Genomic DNA, 23984 nt, shown 5'->3' with positions numbered 1-23984 from the left:
GCCTTTCACACTTTGACTATCCCAGTTAATATTGGGGAAGTTGAAATCCCCCATTATTATTACCCTATTATTTGCACATTTCTCTGAGATTTGCCTACATATCTGTTCCTCTATCTCCCCCTGACTGTTTGGAGGCCTATAGTACACTCCCAGCAAAGTGCTTGCCCCCTTTTTGTTTTTAAGCTCCACCCATATGGCCTCATTAGAGGAACCTGCTAATATATCATCCCTCCTTACTGCAGTAATTGACTCCTTAATTAATATTGCGACACCCCCTCCTCTTATACCTCCCCCTCTGTCTCGCCTGAAGATTCTGTACCCCGGAATATTGAGCTGCCAGTCTTGCCCCTCCCTCAACCATGTCTCCGTGATAGCAACAATATCATACTCCCATGTGTTTATCAACACCTTCAGTTCATCCACCTTATTCGCAAGACTCCTTGCATTAAAATAGATGCCATCCAGCCTTGCCCTTATATGTTTGCCCTGTCTACCAAGCTGACTTGTTTTTTTCTCTATAATTGACAGCACATCACCCCCTATTTCAGCTCCCCTCTGTATCCCATCCCCCTGCCAAGTTAGTTTAAACCCCCCCCAACAGTATAGTACTTTGAAGTCATTTTCGGTGAGTTGAAATTGGGTTACTCACGGGCAGGGGACTGGACACCAATGTTACCCCTAAGGTGCGCGGCCGTGCAGTAATGTGAAAGGTCCCACTCCGGCCGCTCACCGGCTTTTACATTGTAGACACCGCGCAAGTGCAGAAATTTAAAGGGACCGCGCATTAAAAGAGACAGGCTGCACAGAACAAAGCGCAGCTTACAGGGGGCATTGCTGGACACCCTTATTAAAAATGCTTATTTTTGCTGATAAACCCATTTTCACTGTATTAAAACTGCGCCTAGTTACCACTCTTAAATACATCAAGGAATGCTTTTTAATGGAAAGCAATAAAGGAAACGATTATGGTTAAGCAACACCTCGATTTCAAAATTCTCATCCTTGTTTTCAAATCCTTGCATGACCTCGCCCCTCCCTATCTCTGTAATCTCCGATGGGGTCACATCATCCGCATGCCCGATACGAGACTCCCAAAACAAGCGCTCTACTCGGAGCTCCGACACGGCAAGAGAGCCCCAGGTGGGCAGAGGAAACGCTTCAAGGACACCCTCAAAGCCTCCTTGAAAAAGTGCGACATCCCCACCGACACCTGGGAATTCCCTGGCCCAAGACCGCACAAAGTGGAGGAGAAGCATCCGGGAAGGCGCTGAACGCCTCGAGTCTCTTCGCTGAGGGCAAGCGGAAGCCAAGGGCAAACAACAGAAGGAGCGCACATCAACCCAAGCACCCCATCCACCCGCCCCTTCAACCACCATCTGCCCCACCTGTGGCAGAGACTGTAGGTTCCGCATTGGACTCATCAGTCACCTGAATACTCATTTTTAGTGAGGAAGCAAGTCATCCTCGGTTCCGAGGGACTGCCTAAGAAGAGAAGAAAAGAAGAAGAATCTCCTTCAGCCCTGCAACCCCTCGAGATATCTGCACTCCTCAAATTCTGCCCTCTTGAGCATCCCTGATTATAATCGCTCAACTATCGGTGGCCGTGCCTTCTGTTGCCTAGGCCCTACGCTCTGGAACTCCCTCCCTAAAGGCGTTGAATATATTCAAGACAGAGATCGATAGATTTTTGAATATTAAGGGAATCAAGGGATATGGGGATAGTTCAGGAAAGTGGAGATGAGATAGAAGATCAGCCATGATCGTACTGAATGGCAGAGCAGGCTCGAAGGGCCAAAGAACTACTCCTGCTCCTATTTCTTATGTTCTAAACCTCTCCGCCTCTCTATCTCTCTTTCCTCCTGTAAGACGCTCCTTAAATGCTACCTCTTTGACCAAGCTTTTGGTCACCTGCCCTAATTTCTCCTTATGTGGCTCGGTGTCAAATATTTTGTCTAATAATACTCCTGTGCAGCGCCTTGAGATGTTTTACTATGTTAAAGGCACTATATAAATACAAATTGTTGTTGTTGTTGTATGACGCTGCCCGATTGTGCTGATTCATGGAAAATATTACGTTTGTGATTATGCAGATGAAATTTAACAGAAACTTGAACTGCAACCTAACGAGCGCAATTCCAAGCGGATTTAGGGGGCAATTACCCGATTGCGCCTAAAGCGGAAATTCTACCATCTGCTGAGAGTTTCTCAGATGGCCGACATTGATTGATCGTACTTTGAGGGCAGTACTAAATAAATACTATTTAAAGTAACAAGATTACAATTTACAATCTTATTCCGAAAGGAGTGTGATCAGCTTATTCACCTGATTCTAACTTAAAATGTTTGGGGATGGGAAATTTACTAAATGTCATCCAGACCCTATACCCACAGCTGGGAAAAGCATCAAAATATGCAGCCCCTAGTTCTGCAGCTTCACTCCACATTACCACCCTGGTCCCGGGAAGGTCAAGAGTGGCAGAGAATCGCCAGACCTCCACTATTCATTCATTAAAACTGCTATATGTGCCCAGCAGCCAAGGTGCCCTGGCACTACCTCTCCACATCTGGACTGCAGCCAAAAGAGCAATCTCGCTCCTGTCCAACTGTACGTAGTTGTCTGCATTACAGGAAACTCTCGTTTAAACGGCACCTAAATATCCGGAATTCTCTATTAACCGGCAAAATTCATACTCCGAAAACACCTCAAAACCGGCAATGTTGCCGAGTCCGAGTCTCCCACGGTGGCCGAGTTAGTCATTGGGGGTAGTTCTCCAAACTGCCACTACTCGGCTTCTTGGCGCTGTCAGAAGTTCGAACACCTCAATAACAGGAGTCTGACTCTTTGTTTGTTAAAAATAGTGTAGTGTATGTACCTTTAAGAGCCCCTGTGTACTGTAATACCGGTAGTGACCACTCGGGTATATAAGCCTGTATAGTGTCTTGTATCTTTTAGTTCACCTCCAGACTTTGTTCAGTAAACACCTGTTAAACCAACTCCTGCATTCCGTGTCTCCATTAACACACGGATACAACAGTGGCGACGAATTGGAAACGGACTTACCTGCAATTCGGCAGCACCTCAAGGAAATCGATTCCTCAGACGAAGGTCGAAGAAAAAAAAAAAGAAAAAAAAAGAAAAACTGTGGTTTCACCAGCTAGCCGGGCTGGTGGCAGGTACTGCACTAATCCTTCCTGGTCGGCGGGCTGGGGCTCGATCGGGTGGCTCTGCAGCGGGGCCGAGCAGCGAGTCGGAAGGCGGAGGCAAACAGAGACGGAGGGTGGAGCACTCGGGAGACGGCCGGCGCTGCAAAGCAGGTCGGCGTTCGGACCAAGCAGAGGGAGGGAAAAGTCCCAGAGAGTCCGGTGGGAACGAGTCTCCAACTATTAAAAATATCTGTGTAAATAAAAACCGCGGAGAACAGCGTTGTCAGCAGCGGCAGCGGCGGGAAAGCGCGGGAGGTGCCATTTTTTTCTCGGCAGGGAAGAAAGGAAAGCGCGGGAGGCGCCATTTTTGATTTTCAGGATGCCTAAGACTGGCAATATTACTGCTTTCAATAGTGATATAGAGGATTGGACCACATATGTGGAAAGAGTGGAGGTATATTGCACAGCGAATGAAGTAGAGGATGATAAAAAGGCATCGGTACTTCTAAATCTGATGGGCGCAAGGACATACGGGCTGTTACGAAACTTAATCACTCCAGCCAAACCGATGGACAAGAATTTTAAGGAGATTGTAGATACCCTACAGGAGCACTTGAACCCAACACCGCTGCTGATAGCGGAACGATTCAAATTCTTCAGGAGGAATCAGCACAAGAATGAAAGTAATGCTGATTACCTCACCGAATTAAGAAAGCTGTCAAAGCACTGCCAATTCGGGGCAGGACTGGCAGATTCTCTACGAGACAAATTCGTCTGCGGTCTCCTAAGTGAAGGAACACAGAAAAGGCTACTTTCTGAGAAAGATTTGACACTGGACAAGGCTTTCAGTGTGGCTGTATCATACGAAGCAGCAGCAAGAGGAGCTGCAGAGATACAGCAAAAGCCACAGGACTTCGGCACCCATGAAATGACACGGGGTTTCGAGAGATGTTATCGCTGCGGCAGATCCACCCATGACCAGAGGGACTGCTGGTTCAAGGACAAAGCATGCAGGCAATGCGGAAAGATGGGACACATTTCACGTGTATGCCGATCTGGAAACAAAAAATCCACTGACAGAAAAAAAATCAATAAGGAAAAGTACAGAAAGGTACAAATGATGACGGACAGTAGCTCCGAAGACCAGAAGGGCGATAGCGACTCCGGAAACAAGAGACTAAGCTGTCTCAAATTACATAATGTAATTGCCAAAGAAGATTACCAGACCATTTGGGTTACCCTCACGATAGCGGGGTCCCCAGTTAAAATGGAGCTAGATACAGGATCAGCTCTGACCGTCATAAGTCGACGGGATTACGAGCGGCTATTTCCACATATACCTTTGAAAGACACATCCATTATCTTGAAGACATATACGGGGCAGAAAATATACCCCAGAGGGAAAATAAGGGTGCCTGTTGTATACAACGACAAGGAAATACAGAAGTTGTATTTATACGTTCTGCAAGATGGTGGTCCACCGCTGTTGGGACGTGAATGGATCAGGAAGATACGTTTAGACTGGCACTCCATTCAGGCACTGACGGTGACCAGTAAGAAAAAAAAATGATGATGTCATACCTGAACGATTAAAAGACATCTTGGCCAACGCCAAAGAAGTGTTTCAACAGGAACTAGGAACCTTGAAAGGCGTCACCGCCTCAATAAAAGTGGAAGATGCGGCAATTCCCAAGTTTTTTAAGGCAAGGCCGGTGCCATACGCAATTCGTCCAGCAGTCGAGGCAGAGCTGGAGAATTTGGAAAAGGCAGGCGTGTTATCCAAGGTAGATTGGAGCGAGTGGGCAACACCCATCGTCCCGGTCATGAAGAAAACGTTGAATAATGATAAATCTGAAGAACAGAGAAACATTCGCATCTTTGGGGACTTCAAGGTGACTGTAAACCCGGTCCTTCACACGGTACAGTAGAAGATATTTTCGCCTCACTATCTGGACGGAAACGTTTCACCAAAATTGACTTGGCACAGGCATATCTACAGATGGAGGTTGAGGAGGCCTCTAAAAAGTATCTCACGATAAACACACACAAAGGCCTGTACCAGTACAATCGACTGGTTTTCGGAGTAGCATCAGCTCCAGCTATCTGGCAAAGAGCTATGGAGCAAGTCCTGCAAGGGATTCCGGGGACTCAATGCTACCTAGACGACATCCTTGTAACAGGAGAAAACGACAATGAGCACCTTGCCAATTTGGAGCAGGTGCTCACTAGGCTGAGAGAACGGGGCCTACAAGCAAATCGCCCCAAGTGCAAATTTTTCCAGAAACAAGTATCATATTGTGGCCATATAATTAACGAAGAAGGGTTGCATAAGTCACCTGAAAAAATTGAAGCGGTCATAAAAGCCCCAGCACCTGAAAATGTCTCACAATTAAGGTCGTTCCTGGGATTGATAAATTACTATCATAAATTTTTACCGAACTTGTCAACTGTTCTGCACCCTCTTAACGCACTGCTACAAACGGGAGTAATTTGGAAATGGAGCGAAGACTGTAAACGTGCCTTCCATAAATGCAAAGGCTTGATCACGTCCAAGGAAGTGTTGGCTCATTACAACCCATCACTGCCAATCAGACTGGCGTGCGATGCATCCCCTTACGGCATAGGAGCGGTATTATCGCATAGATTCCCTGATGGCTCGGAGCGGCCGATAGCTTTTGCGTCACGCTCATTGAACTCAGCTGAGCGTAACTATGCCCAGATCGACAGGGAAGCACTCAGCCTGGTGTGGGGAGTGAAGAAATTCAACCATTACCGTGTTCAAAATTCAAAAATTTACCTTGTTGACTGACCATCAACCTCTCATCTCCATATTCAACCCTAAAAAGGGCGTTCTCATTATGACAGCGCAAAGGCTACAGAGGTGGTCCCTTTTCCTAGGGGCACACCAATATGACATAGAATACAAAGGATCAAAACAGCATGGGAATGCTGACGGTTTATCACGCCTACCATTGCCAACGGTAGAAGAGGCACCCACAGTGGACCCAGTGGAGATGTTCCACTCAACCATAGTGGAATGTCTACCAGTAACAAATTCTACCATTGAAAAGGAAACGAGAAATGACCCGACTCTCTCTCTCTCTCTCGAGTCTACGATTTAACGGTGAAGGGATGGCCAGCACATGGCGAACCACTGTTGCCAGCATTCTCGCAAAGAAGAGAACAGCTGTCAGTGTGCCGAGGAACCTTGATGTGTGGATCCAGAGTGGTGATTCCACCCAAACTCCAGGATAAAGTGCTAAAGGAGCTTCACGAGGGGAATCTGGGTGGAGTGAAAATGAAGAACCTAGCCAGAGCGTTTGTGTGGTGGCCAGGTATCGATGGAGACATCGAAGAAATGACCAAGAGCTGTCTAGGATGCCAGAAGGTCCAAAACGCCCCACCACAAGCCCCTCTACGTCCATGGGAGTGGCCCTCATCTCCATGGCAAAGGGTACATATCGACTTTGCTGGTCCATTTATGGACTCAATGTTCTTAATTGCGGTTGATGCACACTCCAAGTGGCCGGAGGTAATAAAGATGTCCTCCACCACCACGGAAAAAACCATCACAGTATTAAGGACCATATTTGCCAGGAATGGGCTGCCTGAACAGATCTGTTCTGATAATGGACCGCAATTTGTGTCCGAAGAATTCAGGAAGTTCTTAAAAAACAATGGGGTTAAGCACTACTCGTCCGCCCCATACCATCCCGCCACCAATGGATTAGCTGAAAGGTTTGTCCAGACCTTCAAGAAGGCCATAAAGGCCATGGGTAATGAAGACATAAATCTACAACATAAGGTAGATAACTTCTTGTTTGCGTACAGGAATGCAACACATGTGGTTACAAACCAAACTCCCGCCATGATGTTTTTCAATAGAAGAGGGGTGTGGATAGCACATTTAGTGAGTTGGTCACACCGCAGGTTAAGGCCAGCGTAGACAGTACATGGGTGACCAAAAGGCAGAGCAAGGGCAGGAAGGTAGTGCAGAAATCCCCTGGGGTTGTCTCCCTTAGCAACAGGTTCACCGTCTTAGGTACTGTTGTCGGGGGGGGTGACGCATCGGGGGAAGGCACCAGCAGCCAGGCTCATGGCACCATGACTGGCTCTGTTGCAAAGAAGGGAGGGAAAAAGAGTGGCAGGGCTATAGTAATAGGGGATTCGATTGTAAGGGGAATAGATAGGGGTTTCTGTGGTCGCGACCGAGACTCCAGGATGGTATGTTGCCTCCCTGGTGCAAGGGTCAAGGATGTCTCGGCGCGGGTGCAGAACATTCTGGAGGGGGAGGGGGAACAGCCAGTTGTCGTGATACATGTTGGTACCAACGACGTAGCTAAAAAAAGGGAAGAGGTCCTACAAGTAGAATTTAGGGAGTTAGGAGCCAAGCTAAAAAGTAGGACCTCGAAGGTAGTAATCTCTGGATTACTACCAGTGCCACGTGCTAGTAAGAGTACAGAGAACAGGATAGTTAGGCTAAATACGTGGCTTGAGCAGTGGTGTAAGAGGGAGGGTTTTAAATTTTTGAGGCATTGGAACCAGTTTTGTGGTAGGTGTGACCTATACAAAAGGGACGGTCTACACCTGTGCAGAGATGGAACTGATGTTCTCGGGGTAATTTTTGATAAAGCAGTTCGGGAGCATTTAAACTAGTATGGCAGGGGGCTAGAAACCTATGTAGTGAAATAGAGGAAAGTGAAAGGCAGACAGAAATAAATGGTAAAAGGGTGAGGAACAAAAAACAAAGGGCCAAACTAATTCATAAAAAATGTGAGCATAAAAAAAGCCTGAGGGTTTTATACCTTAATGCGAGAAGCATCAGGAACAAGGTAGATGAATTAGCTGTGGAAATAGAGGTTAATAATTATGATCTAATTGGGATTACGGAAACATGGTTGCAGGGTGAGCAGGGCTGGGAGCTTAACATACAGGGGTATTCAGTATTTAGGAAGGATCGACAAAAAAGAAAGGGAGGAGGGGTAGCATTGCTAGTAAAAGAGGGGATAAATGCAATTGAAAAGAAGGATATTAACTCAGTTAATACAGAATCTATATGGGTGGAGCTAAGAAATAGCGAGGGGCGAAAAACATTAATAGGAGTGGTATATAGGCCTCCAAATAGTAAAATAGAGGTTAGGGAGGGCATCACGAGGGAAATTAGAGAAGCGTGCAATAAGAGCACAGCTGTCATCATAGGTGACTTTAACTTACATATAGATTGGACTAGCCTAATCAGTAAAAATAATGAGGAGGAGGAATTCCTTGAGTGTTTAAGGGATGGTTATCTGGATCAATATGTCGAGGAACCAACTCGGGAACAGGCTATATTGGACTGGGTACTGTGCAATGAGAAGGGACTAATCAGTAATCTTGTTGTACGGGGACCCTTGGGTCAGAGCGATCATAACATGATCGATTTCTCACTCGAAATGGAGAGCGAAGAAATTGACTCAGAGACTAAGGTCCTGAATTTAAACAAGGGGAATTATGATGCCATGAGACGGGAACTGAGTAGGTCTGATTGGACAACGTTCCTGGGAGGACTGGAGGTAGATAAACAATGGCAAACATTTAAAGATAGAATGACAAAATTGCAAAAATTGTTTATACCAATCTGGCATAAAAGGAAATCTAAAAAGGTGACTCAACCGTGGATAACAGGGGAAATTAGAGACAGCATAAAATCCAAAGATAGGGCGTATAAAATAGCCAAAAAAAGCGCCAGAGCGGAAGATTGGGAACAGTTTAAGATAGAGCAAAGGAGGGCAAAGGGCATGATCAAGAGGGGCAAAATAGCTTACGAAAACAAGCTGGCGGAAAATATAAAAACTAACTCCAAAAGCTTTTATAAATATATCAAAAGGAAAAGACTGGTGAAAACCAAAGTTGGTCCATTGCAGTCAGATACGGGGGAATATATAATGGGAAATAAGGAAATGGCAGATCAACTAAATGCATACTTTGGGTCAGTCTTTACGAAGGAAGACACAAAAAACCTCCCTGGGATATCGGGAAAAATAGGGACATTGGCAAAGGAGGAACTGACGCAAATCAATATCTCTAAGGATATGGTGTTAAGGAAGCTAAAGGGATTGAAGGTGGACAAATCCCCAGGGCCTGATAACATGCATCCTAGGGTACTGAAGGAGGTGGCCCTAGAGATAGCGGATGCACTAAGGATGATTTTTCAGAATTCATTAGACTCGGGAACAGTGCCGATGGATTGGAGGGTAGCTAACGTTACCCCACTATTCAAAAAGGGGGGTAGGGAAAAAGCAGGTAATTACAGACCTGTAAGCCTTACATCAGTTGTGGGCAAAATGCTGGAGTCCATCATTAAGGATGAAATAGCGGAGCACTTAGCAAATGGGGACAGGATAGGACAGAGTCAACATGGATTTACAAAGGGTAAATCGTGCTTGACTAATCTATTGGAATTTTTTGAGGGAGTAACTGGTAGAATAGATGGGGGAGAGCCAGTAGATGTGGTGTACCTGGACTTCCAAAAGGCCTTCGATAAGGTCCCACATAAAAGATTAGCATGGAAAATTGAGGCTCATGGGATAAAGGGGAAAGTTTTGGCGTGGATAGGGAACTGGCTGTCAGATAGAAAACAGAGAGTTGGAATAAACGGCTCATTTTCTGAATGGCAGGCAGTAACAAGTGGGGTACCACAGGGATCTGTCCTGGGCCCCCAGCTGTTCACAATTTACATTAATGACCTGGATCAGGGAGTCGGATGCAGCATTTCCAAATTTGCAGACGACACTAAACTAGGAGGGGGGGTGGGCTCAGAGGAAGAGACCAGGAAGCTCCAGAGCGATTTGGACAGACTGGGCGATTGGGCGGATAAATGGCAGATGCACTATAATGTGGACAAGTGCGAAGTTATCCACCTTGGGTGCAGGAACGGGAGGGCAAATTATTATTTAAATGGCAATAGATTGGGAGAGGGGGAAGTACAGAGAGACCTGGGTGTTCTTGTACACCAGTCGCTGAAGGCGAGCATGCAGGTGCAACAGGCGGTCAAGAAGGCAAACGGTATGCTGGCCTTCATAGCAAAAGGGTTAGAATACAGGAACAGGGATACCTTGCTGCAGCTGTACAGGGCACTGGTGAGACCACACCTCGAGTACTGTGTACAGTTTTGGTCGCCTCATCTGAGGAAGGATGTTCTTGCCATGGAGGGGGTGCAGCGGCGATTCACCAGGCTGATACCAGGAATGGCGGGAATGACCTATGAGGAGAGACTATGTAGTTTAGGGATGTACACACTGGAGTTTAGAAGATTGAGAGGGGACCTCATAGAAGTGTATAAAATTCTGACAGGTCTAGACAGACTGGATGCAGAAGGAATGTTTCCCTTGGCGGGTGAGAACAGAACTAGAGGACATAATTTAAGGATAAGGGCTAAACCATTTAGGACAGAGATGAGGGGGAATTTCTTCACTCAGAGAGTGGTGAACCTGTGGAACTCATTGCCACAGAGGGCAGTGTACGCCAGCTCATTAAATATATTTAAGAGGGAATTAGATATATTTCTACGGGCAAAAGGGGTTAAGGGTTACGGAGAGAAGGCGGGGACGGGATACTGAATTAAAGGATCAGCCATGATCTCATCGAATGGCGGAGCAGGCACGAAGGGCCGAATGGCCTACTCCTGCTCCTATCTTCTATGTATCTATGTATCTAAGACTAAGATGTCGGCTGGATTTGATCAAGCCAAACATCAGAAGGGACATAGAGAACCGGCAATTTCAAGGCATGAATGAAAGGCCAACTAGAACCTTCCAGATAGGTCAACAAGCTTTGGCCCGGGACTACCGTACCGAGAAATGGCAGCCTGGAACTATTTGCACATGACTAGGACCGCTGATGTATACCGTGGACATTGGAGAAAGTATAATAAGGCGCCATGCTGACCAGATCATAGAGTCATCCGAAAAGGGACAACCTACACCACAACTCTATGCGCCTAATGATGAAGCAGAGATACCCATAGTATCTACCTCCGATCCGGTGATACTGGAACCAGATGAACCCGACACTGGCATTCAAGCCGAATCGACCTTGCCAAAAGAACCTACTACACCACCGAAAATTACTGCACCACCGAGGCGTTATCCGGACCGAGTCAGGAAGCCTCCAGAGAGACTGACTTATAATTGATTAACTGCAGCAAATGTGTAGATTATTGTTCTTGTAAACATGTTAATTAATGATTACTTAAAATGTTATGTACCAATTATCTAAAAGGGGAGGAATTGTAGTGTATGTACCTTTAAGAGCCCCTGTGTACTGTAATACCGGTAGTGACCACTCGGGTATATAAGCCTGTATAGTGTCTTGTATCTTTTAGTTCACCTCCAGACTTTGTTCAGTAAACACCTGTTAAACCAACTCCTGCATTCCGTGTCTCCATTAACACACGGATACAACAAATAGCCTCGGTAGATAACCCTCTCCGTCATCCGGAATTTTTAATCAACCGGCACCATCCCGGTCCCGTCGGTGCCGGATACCAGAGAGTTTCCTGTATTGTATATTTGTGAATGCAGTGTGACCCTTTCAGGGACCATGTCTTGTCCAGATATGCGGAGGACAATAAAAGTCTACTTTCAATTTAAAAGTTTGGGGAAAAAATTATCTAAGCAGTGATTCATTATTTTTACCTTCAATAACTGCATTAATTATGAAATAAAACAAATGACGCTCTTTCAGCCTTTACAAATCACCATGGCACTCATCACACTGAGTCCAATTTCCATGCCCAGCTCTTAAGCCTGATTGTTGTGTGTCAAGCAACACTTCGGAACATTTTGGAGCCCCCGAATTCTGTGTTTATTTATTAGCTGAATAAATGATGCAAAGTGGTAACGAGCAAGCCAGCGCTTGTCAGTGCCTTCTGCTGATTATATCACACATGATAAACTGCTCACTTAGCACCTCATACTTTGAGAGCATGGGAAAAAAAATCTCAGCCTGTAGATAGATATCTCTAATCAGCCATCCTGAAATGATATTGAGCAGGACAGAAAACTTGTCTGCATCCAGAAAACTATTTGGAATGTTTGGCACTCCACTGTCATCTAAGAACCACTATCGTATCTCAGTCCAGCACAACTATGTCACATTCTGCTTAACCTGTCAAAGACTACAGTAACATTTTAGCATCTGGCTAAGTATGAGGTTCAAATTATTGATTTCCCCAACGTAGCAAGTAGGCCATCTGGCTAACAGTCTCTGTGGGAGCAATACAGATAAGGCTGTAACAGCATAAGTGACTTTACACAGACAATAATGTTTTATAGAGATTCAGTACTCGTAAATGACTCACGAGGAGGGAATGTTCTGCCGGAGGCCACAGATCACTTGTTATTAATGGAAACAAGTTATAAACCAGTTTGTTCCTCTCATATCGAGCAGTTCATTTCTGCAAAAAAATCAATTTGAGAAAAAGATTCCTGAGGAAACCTAATTCAGGAGCTAATGGAAATAATACACCCCTAGAAGGTGAAGGAGACTTGGGCCACAATTTTCCGGGGGGTCAGCGGGCGGGATCGGTGGCAGGTCAGGTGGGAAAGTGTATTTTTTTTGTCAGTGGGTCGGGACCCCGCTGTCTACCCGCCGCCACACGCCTTTCCCAATGTTGGGTCTGTCAGCACTGAGCAGACCCAACATACAGCGGCAGGGGACCCAGTTAAGCTGATTATTGCCTTGTTGACAGATCATTAATAATACATTTAACCTTACCTTTTCTCTTTAACTGCTCACCCATGAGGTTCTCGCTGCTCGGGGAATCACGTCTGTTAAACTGAGGCGGGAGTTGAATGGCCATTGAATGAACTGATTACTTGACAGCTTGAAATGTGCTATAAAAGCTCCCACCTCAAATCTGTTCACTTTCCAAGCTCAGAAGCTGCTGCTTACTCCATTTGGAAGACAGATTGAGCTTTATGCAGGCTGCAAACATTCTATCCAATGCCAACTCATTGGAACAACCTCTCTCACCATTGACAGATCACTTCTGCCATCTCTACTTCACCCACCATCTATTCCATCAACATGGGTGCCCTTTATACTCTCTCACCTTGGTCCTCAGAATCTGACCACAATCAGCCCCAACACCAGCAGAACCAGGCATACCAGCAGCACCAACAACAACACCAACCTTCTCTGCAATCACCTGATGCTGCACAGGACAGAGGGTATCAGCACCCGACCACATTGCGGCCCGGGAGGCCAGGGATGGCTTCATCATGGCCAGATTTACTTAGAAACATAGAAAAATAATAGAAGCAGGAGTCGGCCATTCGGCCCTTCGAGCTTGCTCTGCCATTCAATATGATCATGGCTGATCCTCTATCTCAATACCATATTCCCGCTCTCTCCCCATACCCCTTGATGCCTTTTGTGTCTAGAAATCTATCTATCTCCTTCTTAAATATATTCAGTGACTTCGCCTCCACAGCTTTCTGTGGTAGAGAATACCACAGGTTCACCACCCTCTGAGTGAAGAAATTTCTCCTCATCTCAGTCCTAAATGTCCTACCCCGTATCCTGAGATTGTGACCCCTCATTCTAGACCCCCCCCAGTCAGGGTAGGTCTAGAACTTGGCGTTGTACACCCTGGCTGCCACATGATGTGCCAGGTTGGCACCACCGCACACCAACACCATAAAGCATCCCTACAATGGCCAAGCCATTTCTTTCACACTCATGACCATTGTGGGGGGTACCATTATGTCTCACCATTCACTGCAACTCACTAAGCCACTTCCAAAGGTGCACACAAATCAGTCCAAGAACGCAAAGTGTTGAAAATAAAGATTTCAATGTTTGACAGAACATTAACAGAAACTTTACATGAACATTGCATAAAACACCCAAGTTGCTACCCTTGTGTGTTGTTGGTTGGTATGATTGCACTAGGATGAGGCTGAGTGTGAGAGGTGGCTAGTGAGATGGGGATGTGATAATGTAGATAGAGAGAGAGGGATGGGTAGAGATGCAAGGTAAGCTGGTGTGAGTAAGGATGTGCAGGAGTAGCGTAGGGGAGGCAGAATGATGGGGATGTTGAGTGTGGCTTTGTACTAGTGTTTTGCGATCTACTGAGATCATTGAAAGGTTTGCGCCACTGCACCCAGGTCCTCCTGACGACATCCCTGCTTGTAACCTCCTCTGCAATGTGCAACCAGTCTGATTAGGTCTCCTGGGGAGGTCTCTTCCGCCATCGGAAGGGAGGAGGACCTCCCTGCGTGCTGTGACTCCCTCCATGTGCATATGGAGGGAGTCATGGAAGAGCCTGGGTGCAGCTCTGTGCCTTTGTGCAGTCATTGTCAATGTTTGCAGCACCTCAATGCTGTAGAACACTGACAGCACAAATGTCAAGATAAATTTGGACATGGCCCCTTTAAGGAAACCGACTGATGTCGCGCCATGAAATGGCGTCACCAAACCCGCTTCCTCTAATTGGCCTGGGAAACGCACTGGGCAGGGCTTAACAAGCACTATCAAGGGAAAATCATTTCACAGAGCGGGATGGCGCCAACAGCGGAGCCACGACCCGCCACCGACATCGCCCACCACGGACCCGCCGAGGTTAGTAAAATCGCGGCCTTGGTTTCACTTCTTTCCGGTGTCAAACCACCCAATTTCAATAGCTGGACTCGGGCCAAATCGGAATGCCTGAAGCTTGCAGGATGCGGCCTTATCTTCCATGTTATAGTTAGAGCTCACCAACTGGCTGTGCACGCATTGCCCGCGTGGCTACTTGAGCTGTATGTCTCGTCTCACACAGACAGGAGACTCATACCATCAGACGGGGCTGGGTTCAGACCCCAGTCCGAGAAGTAAAAGGCAGCTCACTGTGCCACCCGATTTTTTTTCTGAAAACGTCTGTATTCATTTTTTTTTAAATCAAGCTCTTCAGATAGCAGCAGTTGTCTTGTTCCATTACCAAGTCCTGGTTTGTCCACAATCCCTACATGCCTATTAATTCATTTTGATTTGCACTGGAATTGTGTTTCAAGACAATCGGTATCCGTCCTAACCCTGAGTGACAGTCTGTAAATAAGTGATGCATGAAGCAAACACAACTGAGTAGCATGTGAGATTAAGGCGGCATCCTGAAAAGCTCCAGTCACCCTGACTTGGTCCCAGTCCAGCTATTGAAATGATTTACCAAGTCAGACGATTTACCTCATGTTGCCCATAGAGCGCCCCGCAGTGCCCCTAGTGGCAGCTCTGAATTTATAGCAAGTAGAGGGAAAAGAAAACTGCTGTCCAGATCACCAAGAGAGATCTCTGCCCTCTGCTCTTCAAATAGTGCCATGGGATCTTTAACATCCATCTGAAGCACTGGAACAGAGTTTAACATCTCACCTGAAGGAATGCACCTCAGGCAGGACAGTACTCCCTCAGGACTGCATTCGATGTGAGCCCAAATAACGCGCTCAAAATTGAAGTGGGACTGAACCTTCCGATTCAGATGCGAGAGTTATAACCAACCAAGACAAACTGACACCATAGACCTGCTTGAAGCTCAAACTGCAGGGAGCATCATGGTTAGCAGTCAAACAAACGTTCCTGGCACAGCACAGTAACAGTTCAGTGCCACATCACATCTGCAATGAGGTAGCGTTATGTATCTCGCCTGCTCAAGGGAAAATGCAAGGAGTTACAGAGTCAGCATTTTATCTGGGAGCAGGGCAAGCCGCTCGCAGGTCGACTGCTTCAGCTAGGCAGCGGTCAAGCAAGTGGGGACTGCCAGTGGCAAAGCCGCTATCACTGGGCAGAGCTGGCAGTGCAAGGCTGCTGGTTCAAAGGTGAACGTGGGCAATGCAATGTCAGCCAGGCTTGTGGCAGCAGCCTTTGCTGCACTGTGGCCAACACAAAGATTCAGAAATAACAACAGAAAACGCTGGAAAAACTCAGCAGGCCAGGCAACATCTGTGGAGAGAAAATAGAGTCAACGTTTCGGGTCAAACCCTTTGTCAAGACTGAAAAAGCACAGGAAATGAAATGAAATATTTTCTCTCCACGGATGTTGCCTGGCCTGCTGAGTTTTTCCAGCATTTTCTGTTGTTATTTCGGATTTCCAGCATCTGCAGTATTTTGCTATCGTACAAAGATTCAGATGTCAGGCGCAGGACAGGATTCTACATATCCTATGGAACACTGGCCCCAGAAGTCTTGGCGAGCCATTTGCCTGAGTAGAGCCGCAGTCACAACCTCCACGAGCAATGCATCAGCGCACCCTTAAATAGCCTCTGCTGAGAAGACAGCAATGTGACGGAAATGGAGAATTTTATACAAGCGATTAGTTGAAAATTTGCTCTTCTTCAAAAATACCCCCTCAAAATGTAAGCTGCGCATTCATTAAAGAAGGCGGTATCGCTGACTCAAGAGTCGAGCCAGCGGCAGAATTCCCCGATGAAAGAAAATGTCCTTGAAATGCTAATACTTCATTGCAAAGTTGTTAATGTTGCTGTCTCACCAGGACACCTCCTTCGGTCTACTCGCACCGTTAACCCAGTTAAGTGCTGGCTTGACGTTGCTCGCACTCACTTCACTTTGTATCTAGAAAGCCCACGTAGAAGATAATGTTTGCTCCATCAGTTGGGACAGGGTCTGAACTCTGGCTCCAGAGTTGAAAGTGGGCACCATCGTGCCACCCAACACCAATCCACTGCCACGGGGTCTGTAATCAGATTTGAACCAGCTGTGACCTGAGTGACATTAATTTATGCTTCTAAGGTTTTTACCCTTTCCATTTCTCTCATCTGTGCCCCCCTGCAGTGCCCTGTTTGTTGGCTGAGCAGGAGGCAGATAACGTCTGCCAGCTTCACTGGTGAACCAGTTACTAAAACCAGAGAGAGAGAGAGAGATTGTGCTGCATTGTTCCATCTACCAATTATCTTATCTGTTGATCATTCTACCATCGCCATTTACACTTCATCTAGAGTCATCTTTTGTTTCTTAACTTGTCCCATTACCATCTCCTTTTGCCTCGCGCCATCATCCCTTTTGTCTCTTAATCTCTCCCGCCTTCCATCCTATCACAGACCTTCCCTTTTGTTCTTTCCTCCCCTCCCCCCCCTTTCTCTGCCCCTACACTTGCTTAAAAACCTGTTCCATCTCCAACTTTTTCCAGTTCTGACGAAGGGTCATCCACCTGAAACGTTAACTCTGTTTTTCACTCCACAGATGCTGCCCGACCTGCTGAGTGTTTCCAGCATTTTCTGTTTTTATTTCAGACTTCCAGCATCCACAGTACTTTGCTTTTATCTTATCTATGGGGATGTGTTTAAGCTGCTCTCGACACACTTCCTGACCGCACAGCAGAGCTCTGTAATTTCCATGTGGGGAATCCTGAATTCAAAGGCACATTTCATCACCACTTCACTCATTATTCATAGGGGTACAAATTAGTCCAGGCTCGTTTTCGTTGGGAGCTGGAGCTCCAGAAACTGGGGGCGCAAGGCTTACACAATATTGGGCCTCGGGCCTCATCAGAATATATCAGAAAACGGACTGCAGCGGTTCAAGGCGGTGGCTCACCGCCACCTTCTCAAGGGCAATTAGGGATGGGCAATAAGTGCCGGCCTTGCCAACAACGCCCACATCCCATAAAACAATTTTTTTTTTAAAAGTTGGGCTGGCAGGTAGGTCATTGGCGGGGGAGGGGAGAAGAGTGGGAGTGAGTGCATTCGTGGGCCAGCAGCAGCCTTCAGGTGTGCTGTATAGCCAGAAGGAGCATTCCTGTTTCGGCCCCATAAAAGATAAATTTAAAAATTATGCTTGACTTTTTGGTGGCGGTCTCCCGACTCCAGTGGTCCCTTGAAGGATCGCTGGTTAAGCTGCATTAGGAACCAGAAAACTGAGTGAAGCCGGCCCGATCCTTGCACCCCTCGGCACCGACCAATTTCACAGATAGGTCCTTAAAAAGGCATTAGCACCCTCATTAACATATTCAAGGCATCTAATGCCCGTTTACGGCGGTTGCCCAGGACACCTGAATATCGGCCCAAGCCAATATGGCGTCTGACATATTTCAGGCATCCTTGGACGCAGGACCTAGCCCCACAAAATTGCCCCCATTTTCTACCTGGAAAACGGGTGCAACAAAGACCAATTTCTCCCCCATAAATGAGGCTAGTTCATACTGAATTTACGTCCCCTCATCTGCACTCACGCCGCAAGTTACATTATGTCATCTATTCCTGTTTCGACATAAAACAGTATTCTTGTACTTGAATATCTTGTTAATTAAAGCTTCACAATGGCTCGGGTTTTGCAGTAAAAGTAACAGTGAGGCTATCAGCGCTCACCGTTATTAAAGTGTAAATCGGACAGCAACTTCCGGCAACCGCACATGCGCAGTTAAACGCGGAAATCAGGAAGTTGCTGTTTGAGTTGCCCTGCTCCTCCACAAGCTGCGCTATAACAGTATCTCGCGAAGAGACTCGGCATTGAAACACACGGAAGGGCACGAAGTTGCAGTACTTATGTGATAGATACCCACTAAAACTGCCAGAAAAACTTAGGGCTTGTCCATTCCAGTGTAAGTTCATTTTTAATGGCGTGATAAGTTTTAATTACTGCCAAACTATCTCGATGACCAATGGTCCCTCCAAGCTGCGTGGCCAATGGGAAAGGTGCCGCGCAGGCCGCTCACCGGCTTCTCCATTGTAAATATCCGCGCATGTGCGGAAATTTAAAGGGACCACACACTAAAAGAAACAGGCCGCGCAGAACAGGGAACATTGTCTATGACACTGAAAATTAACTTTTACAAGTGTGAAGTCTGATTCCTTCACCTTTTAATTATTGTTGGAGATTTAAAAAATAATAAAAACTATATAACTTTTTTTTACTTTTTCTTTCTGTCTCTCTAGCCCATCTTTCTTTCTCTCTCTTTATTTCACTTTCTGTACATGATTTGGCATCGAATTAAATATTCTGACACTTTCTGTTTCAGACTTTGCGTGCCTCATTAACAATCCTTTCACCTGATTGGTTAAGGAGCTACACAGCTGCTTGTCCTGTTCACACAAGTCCCAGATCCCCTGTAAGTGGGGGGGGGGGGGGGCACTGTGCCAAAATGGATTCCTAATTTACAGTAAGTTCCAGTGCAAAATCCCACAGAAAGTCTGTGGCCAACTGTAAGCGAAAGGAATGGTTGGCACCGTTCGTTCGTTCGCTGACCGCAAAAATCCGTCCATTGATTTGACACTTTCAGTGAATGACACACAAGGAAAAAGAAAAGCGAGACTTACGGGTACACACTGTGTCTTGGATAGATGTGCATTCCGAAATCATTGCTTCATTTTCTTCACAGACCATGCATGGGAGACAAGGATCAATGCTGCTCTTCTGGTCAGAATAAGTTTCTGCAGGACATTGCTCACAAATTGTATTCATAAGTGGAATACATGGTTGCAGTACCCCAAATCCCTCTTCGCACATATCGCATGGAAGGCACTCTCCATCTGCGTCATCAGGGTCCTCATAATATCCATTCATGCAAATGCATTTTGTGTCAAAGTTATCCATGCAAGGGATTTCAATGGTTCTTGTACCTAAACAGATCGTGCAAGGTTTGCAGCTTTCAGTGTGGCTTGAGACATCTGAGTAAGAGACACCTAGGATCAAAGAACAACAGAAATAAGTAAGCGCAAGCATATCGTTTCTTTACTATTCATGCTCGGGAATGTGGGCGTCACTGGCAAGGCCGGCATTTATTGCCCGTCCCAAGAACTGAGGGGCTTGCTAGGCCACTTCAGAGGGCAGTTAAAGAGTCAATCACATTGCTGTGGGACTGGAGTCACAAACAGGCCAGACCGGGTAAGGGCGGCAGATTCCCTTACCCAAAGGACACTAGTGAGCCAGTTGAGATTTTACAACAATCTGACAGTTTCATGGTCACTTATGTTTTTAATGATACCAGCTTTTTTATTACTGAATTCAAATTCTCAAACTACCATGGATTTGAACTCACATCCTCTGGATTATTTAGTCCAGGCCGCTGGAACAATACGATGCAATTTGAAGGTCTTCGGACAAACTGTTTCGTGGGATTGCCCCCTTCCCGCCTCCCACCACTGAAGTGCTGGTTGAGAAGTGAAAAGCTGGCACAGTCCAACATTACCAACTACCTGCCCTTTGTGTACTTTGCAGCATTGATAACAAATTCACTAACAACAGCAACAACAATTTGTATTATTATAGCGCCTTTAATGTAGTAAAACGTCCCAAGGCGTCTCACAGGAGTATTATAAGACAAAAAATTTGTCACCGAACCACATAAGGAGAAATTAGGGCAGATGACCAAAAGCTTCAGCAAAGAGGGAGGTTTCAAGGAGCGTCTTAAAGGAGGAAAGCGAGGTAGAAAGGCAGAGCGGTTTAGGGAGGGAATTCCAGAGCTTAGGGCCTAGGCAACAGAAGCACGGCCACCAATGGTTGATCAATTATAATCAAGGATGCTCAAGAGGGCAGAATTAGAGGAGCGCAGATATCTCAGGGGGGGTGGGTGGGGGAGTTTGTGGGGCTGGAGGAGATTACAGAGATAGGGAGGGGTGAGACCATGGAGGGATTTGAAAACAAGGATGAAAATTTTGAAATCAAGGCGTTGCTAAATAGCCCAGGACGCCGAACCAGCTAAAGCAAGTTCCATGAAGATAAGAGGGGTCATTTTACAAAATCATCCTTGGGAGAGCGTATCGGGAACCTGATGATTTTCATGATTTATCACCCATTAAAATTAACAGGCAGAAAATTGTAGGGAAGGTGGGGCTTGCATCTAAATTCCTGATAGCTGCTTTCCACCAGGGGGTGGTTTTGTAAAATGACTCCTAAATACACTTGTTGGAGAGAAAAAAAAGAATGAATGAAAATAATAAATGAGCTTAAAATCTTCTTTTATTTGTTGACTCTCCAAACAGAAAATTGGCAAGGCCTCAAGCCAGTTAGCAGTGCGTGTAATCTCTGTGACAAACTATCACTTGCAGTCTTTTTTTAATACAAGCTGAGTTAGTATCATTCTACATTACAATAGAGACTTCATAAGGAAATAGACTGATCCACAGAATGGGCAGACAGGTGGCAGATGCAATTTAATAAAGAAGAATGCGATGATATATTTTGAGAGTATACACTCAATGGATACTATAGGTGTGGAGGGACACCGTGACTCAGAGGTTCAAATAAACAATTCCATGAATTTGTGAATGCAGGTCGATAAAACCATATAAAAGGGCAATAGCATTTTGGGTTTTATAAATAGGGGCATGGAATACAAGAACAAAGAGGTAATGATAAGCTTTGCAAAGCAATGCTTAGGCCCACAGTTAGACGACCTTGTGCAGTTTTGGGTCGATTGGGCTTATATTCACTGGAGTTTAGAAGAATGAGAGGGGATCTCAGTGAAACTTATAAAATTCTAACAGGACTAGACAGACTAGATGCAAGAAGGATGTTCCCAATGGCGGGGGAGTCCAGAACCAGGGGGTCACAGTCTAAGGATAAGGGGTAAGCCATTTAGGACCGAGATGAGGAGGAATTTCTTCACCCAGAGAGTGGTGAACCTGTGGAATTCTCTACCACAAAAGGCAGTTGAGGCCAATTCATTAAATATATTCAAGAAGGAGTTAGATATATTTCTTAAGGCTAAGGTGATCAAGGGATATGGGGAGAAGGCAGGGACAGGGTACTGAATTTGGATGATCAGCCATGATCTCATTAAATGGCGGAACAGGCTCAAGGGGCCGAATGGCGTACTCCTGCTCCTATCTTCTATGTTTCTATGTCTTTATGCAGAGAGTTGTTAATGTATGGAATGCTTTGCCACAGGGAATAGTTGAGGCAGAGGCCATTGTATCTTTTAAGAGAAGAGTAGATAAACATTTGAAATAGAGGAAGATAAAGAATTATGGGGCGAAAGCAAGGCAATTGGATGAGTTTTAGACAGCACTAGCAAAGAGCTGGCAAACACAATGAGTAAAATGGCCTCCTTCTATGCTGTGAATTTCTATGGTTCCTCGCATGGTACTTTCAGAGAGACCCATGTAGTTTATTCTTGAGCTGTAAATTTTTCCACCTAGATACCTATTCTGTTTCCTGTTGCATTTATTGCTGCTCCTTCAAGAGACAGCAGCGTTCCCTATCAAAGACATGTTGCAACATAGCAAGAACACACAAGATTCTGTGCAGCTTTAAACCTGCTCTCACTGGGAAGGCTTTAATCACAGTCAACAATTGGGCTAACTCATCCTTTGATTGGCTCCACCTCCTGTTAATTGACAATTTGACATGCAGGGGACTTTTTCTTCTCACATATATAGAGGCTGGAAGATTTGGACTAACAGACAATTCATTCTACAATCACCTTGAAGATTCGCCCTTATACATCTGGATAAATTTGTGAATGTTTGAGATTATCCCTCACTGTATGAAAGCCTGATTTAATGTTTGGAACAATGTTGCCCATGGCTGTTGTTAATCTGACTTTGCGTGGTACTGGAGTTGCACAGAAAAAGACATGCATTTATATAAAGCCTTTCACAACCACCGGACGTCCCAAAGCACTTTACAGCCAAATAAGTACTTTTTTGAAGTGTAGTCACTGCTGTAATGTAGGAAATGCGGCAACTAATTTGCGCACAGCAAGCTCCCACAAACAGCAATGTGATAATGACCAGATCATCTGTTTTTGTTATGTTGATCGAGGGATAAATATTGGCCCCAGGACACTGGGGATAACTCCGCTGCTCTTCTTTGAAATAGTGGCCCTGGGATCTTTTACGTCCACCTGAGAGAACAGACGGAACCTCGGTTTAACATCTCATCCAAAAGACGGCACCTCCGACAGTGCAGCACCTCCTCAGTACTGCACTGGGAGTGTCAACCTAGATTTTTGTGCTCAAGTCTCTGGAGCGGGGACTTGAACCCACAACCATCTGACTCAGAGGCGAGGGTGCTACCCACTAGGCCACTGGCTGACACTCAGCTAAAACAAATAGATAAAACCAGTTGTATGGTAAATGCCCTGAAGCTTATGTTTGATTTATAAGGGATTCCAAAATACATAAAAATAAAAATAAATGCAGTATTGTTTGGGAATTAATAGAATTTATTTCAGTACAATTGTGCAAATTAAACCGGATATGAATCTGCCCTAAAGTTGTTCCCAAGGCATTGGAACAGGGTGTGCTCGGTAATTATTTCCTAGTACAGTAGTAACCTTCGGAATTATCGAAGGGTATTTTTAAAAGCTGAATTCCCTTATAGTGAAGTGACAGTATTTTTCACAATGTTTGAGGAAGAGTATGAAATGCTGATTGGAAGAGAATGGAAACTACTGAGTGAAGATAAAAAAAAAGGGGGTCCATTCATGGGAAGATGGGGACCTAGTACAGTGGCAACCCAGGTTGATTTTGTGGAGCCCAGAGGAGCACTTTTGCACCTCCCAGGCCACAGATAAACTTACCTTCTGGGCTCTATTTCGCCTGGACCACCAGTTGAAACTGTGAGGAGTCCTTACAGCGCCACTCCACCCAGTTGAGACCTAAATTGGCAAAGTGTCAGTCATAGGACCCCAATTTGCATATTAAAAGGACCTACCACCCGAGTCAGATGGAGATTCTGGCTGCCCAGTGGTAGGCCCTTGAGAAGATAACGTCGGCCATATTGTTGGCAGGAATGGGGCGGTACATCGTACCCCACCATTTTGAGTCCCCATAATTCTTCACGAATTATTCAATTGAAGAAACTGAAAATAAATCTAAATCTAATCAGAAGTTGTCGATACATTTTTGGCTGTAATTAGAGAAATACTG

General features: G+C 45.6%; 1 protein-coding gene across 2 annotated transcripts in view; it reads right to left on the bottom strand.

Moving 5' to 3' along the window:
* LOC147101093 (tumor necrosis factor receptor superfamily member 16-like) overlaps positions 1-23984 on the bottom strand; it is a 200384-nt gene that overhangs the window by 117440 nt on the left and 58960 nt on the right. For both annotated transcript variants that reach the window (XM_085966277.1, XM_085966276.1), the window contains exon 3: positions 19428-19793. In XM_085966277.1, the coding sequence (XP_085822403.1) occupies positions 19428-19793 (366 nt within the window). The remainder of the gene's footprint in view (positions 1-19427; positions 19794-23984) is intronic.

This window comes from Somniosus microcephalus, chromosome 24 (genome assembly GCF_052327205.1).
Source record: "Somniosus microcephalus isolate GS21.2 chromosome 24, FLI_Smic_1.0, whole genome shotgun sequence".
Classification (NCBI taxonomy): Eukaryota; Metazoa; Chordata; class Chondrichthyes; order Squaliformes; family Somniosidae; genus Somniosus; species Somniosus microcephalus.
This window is presented reverse-complemented; position numbering and strand designations above follow the sequence as displayed.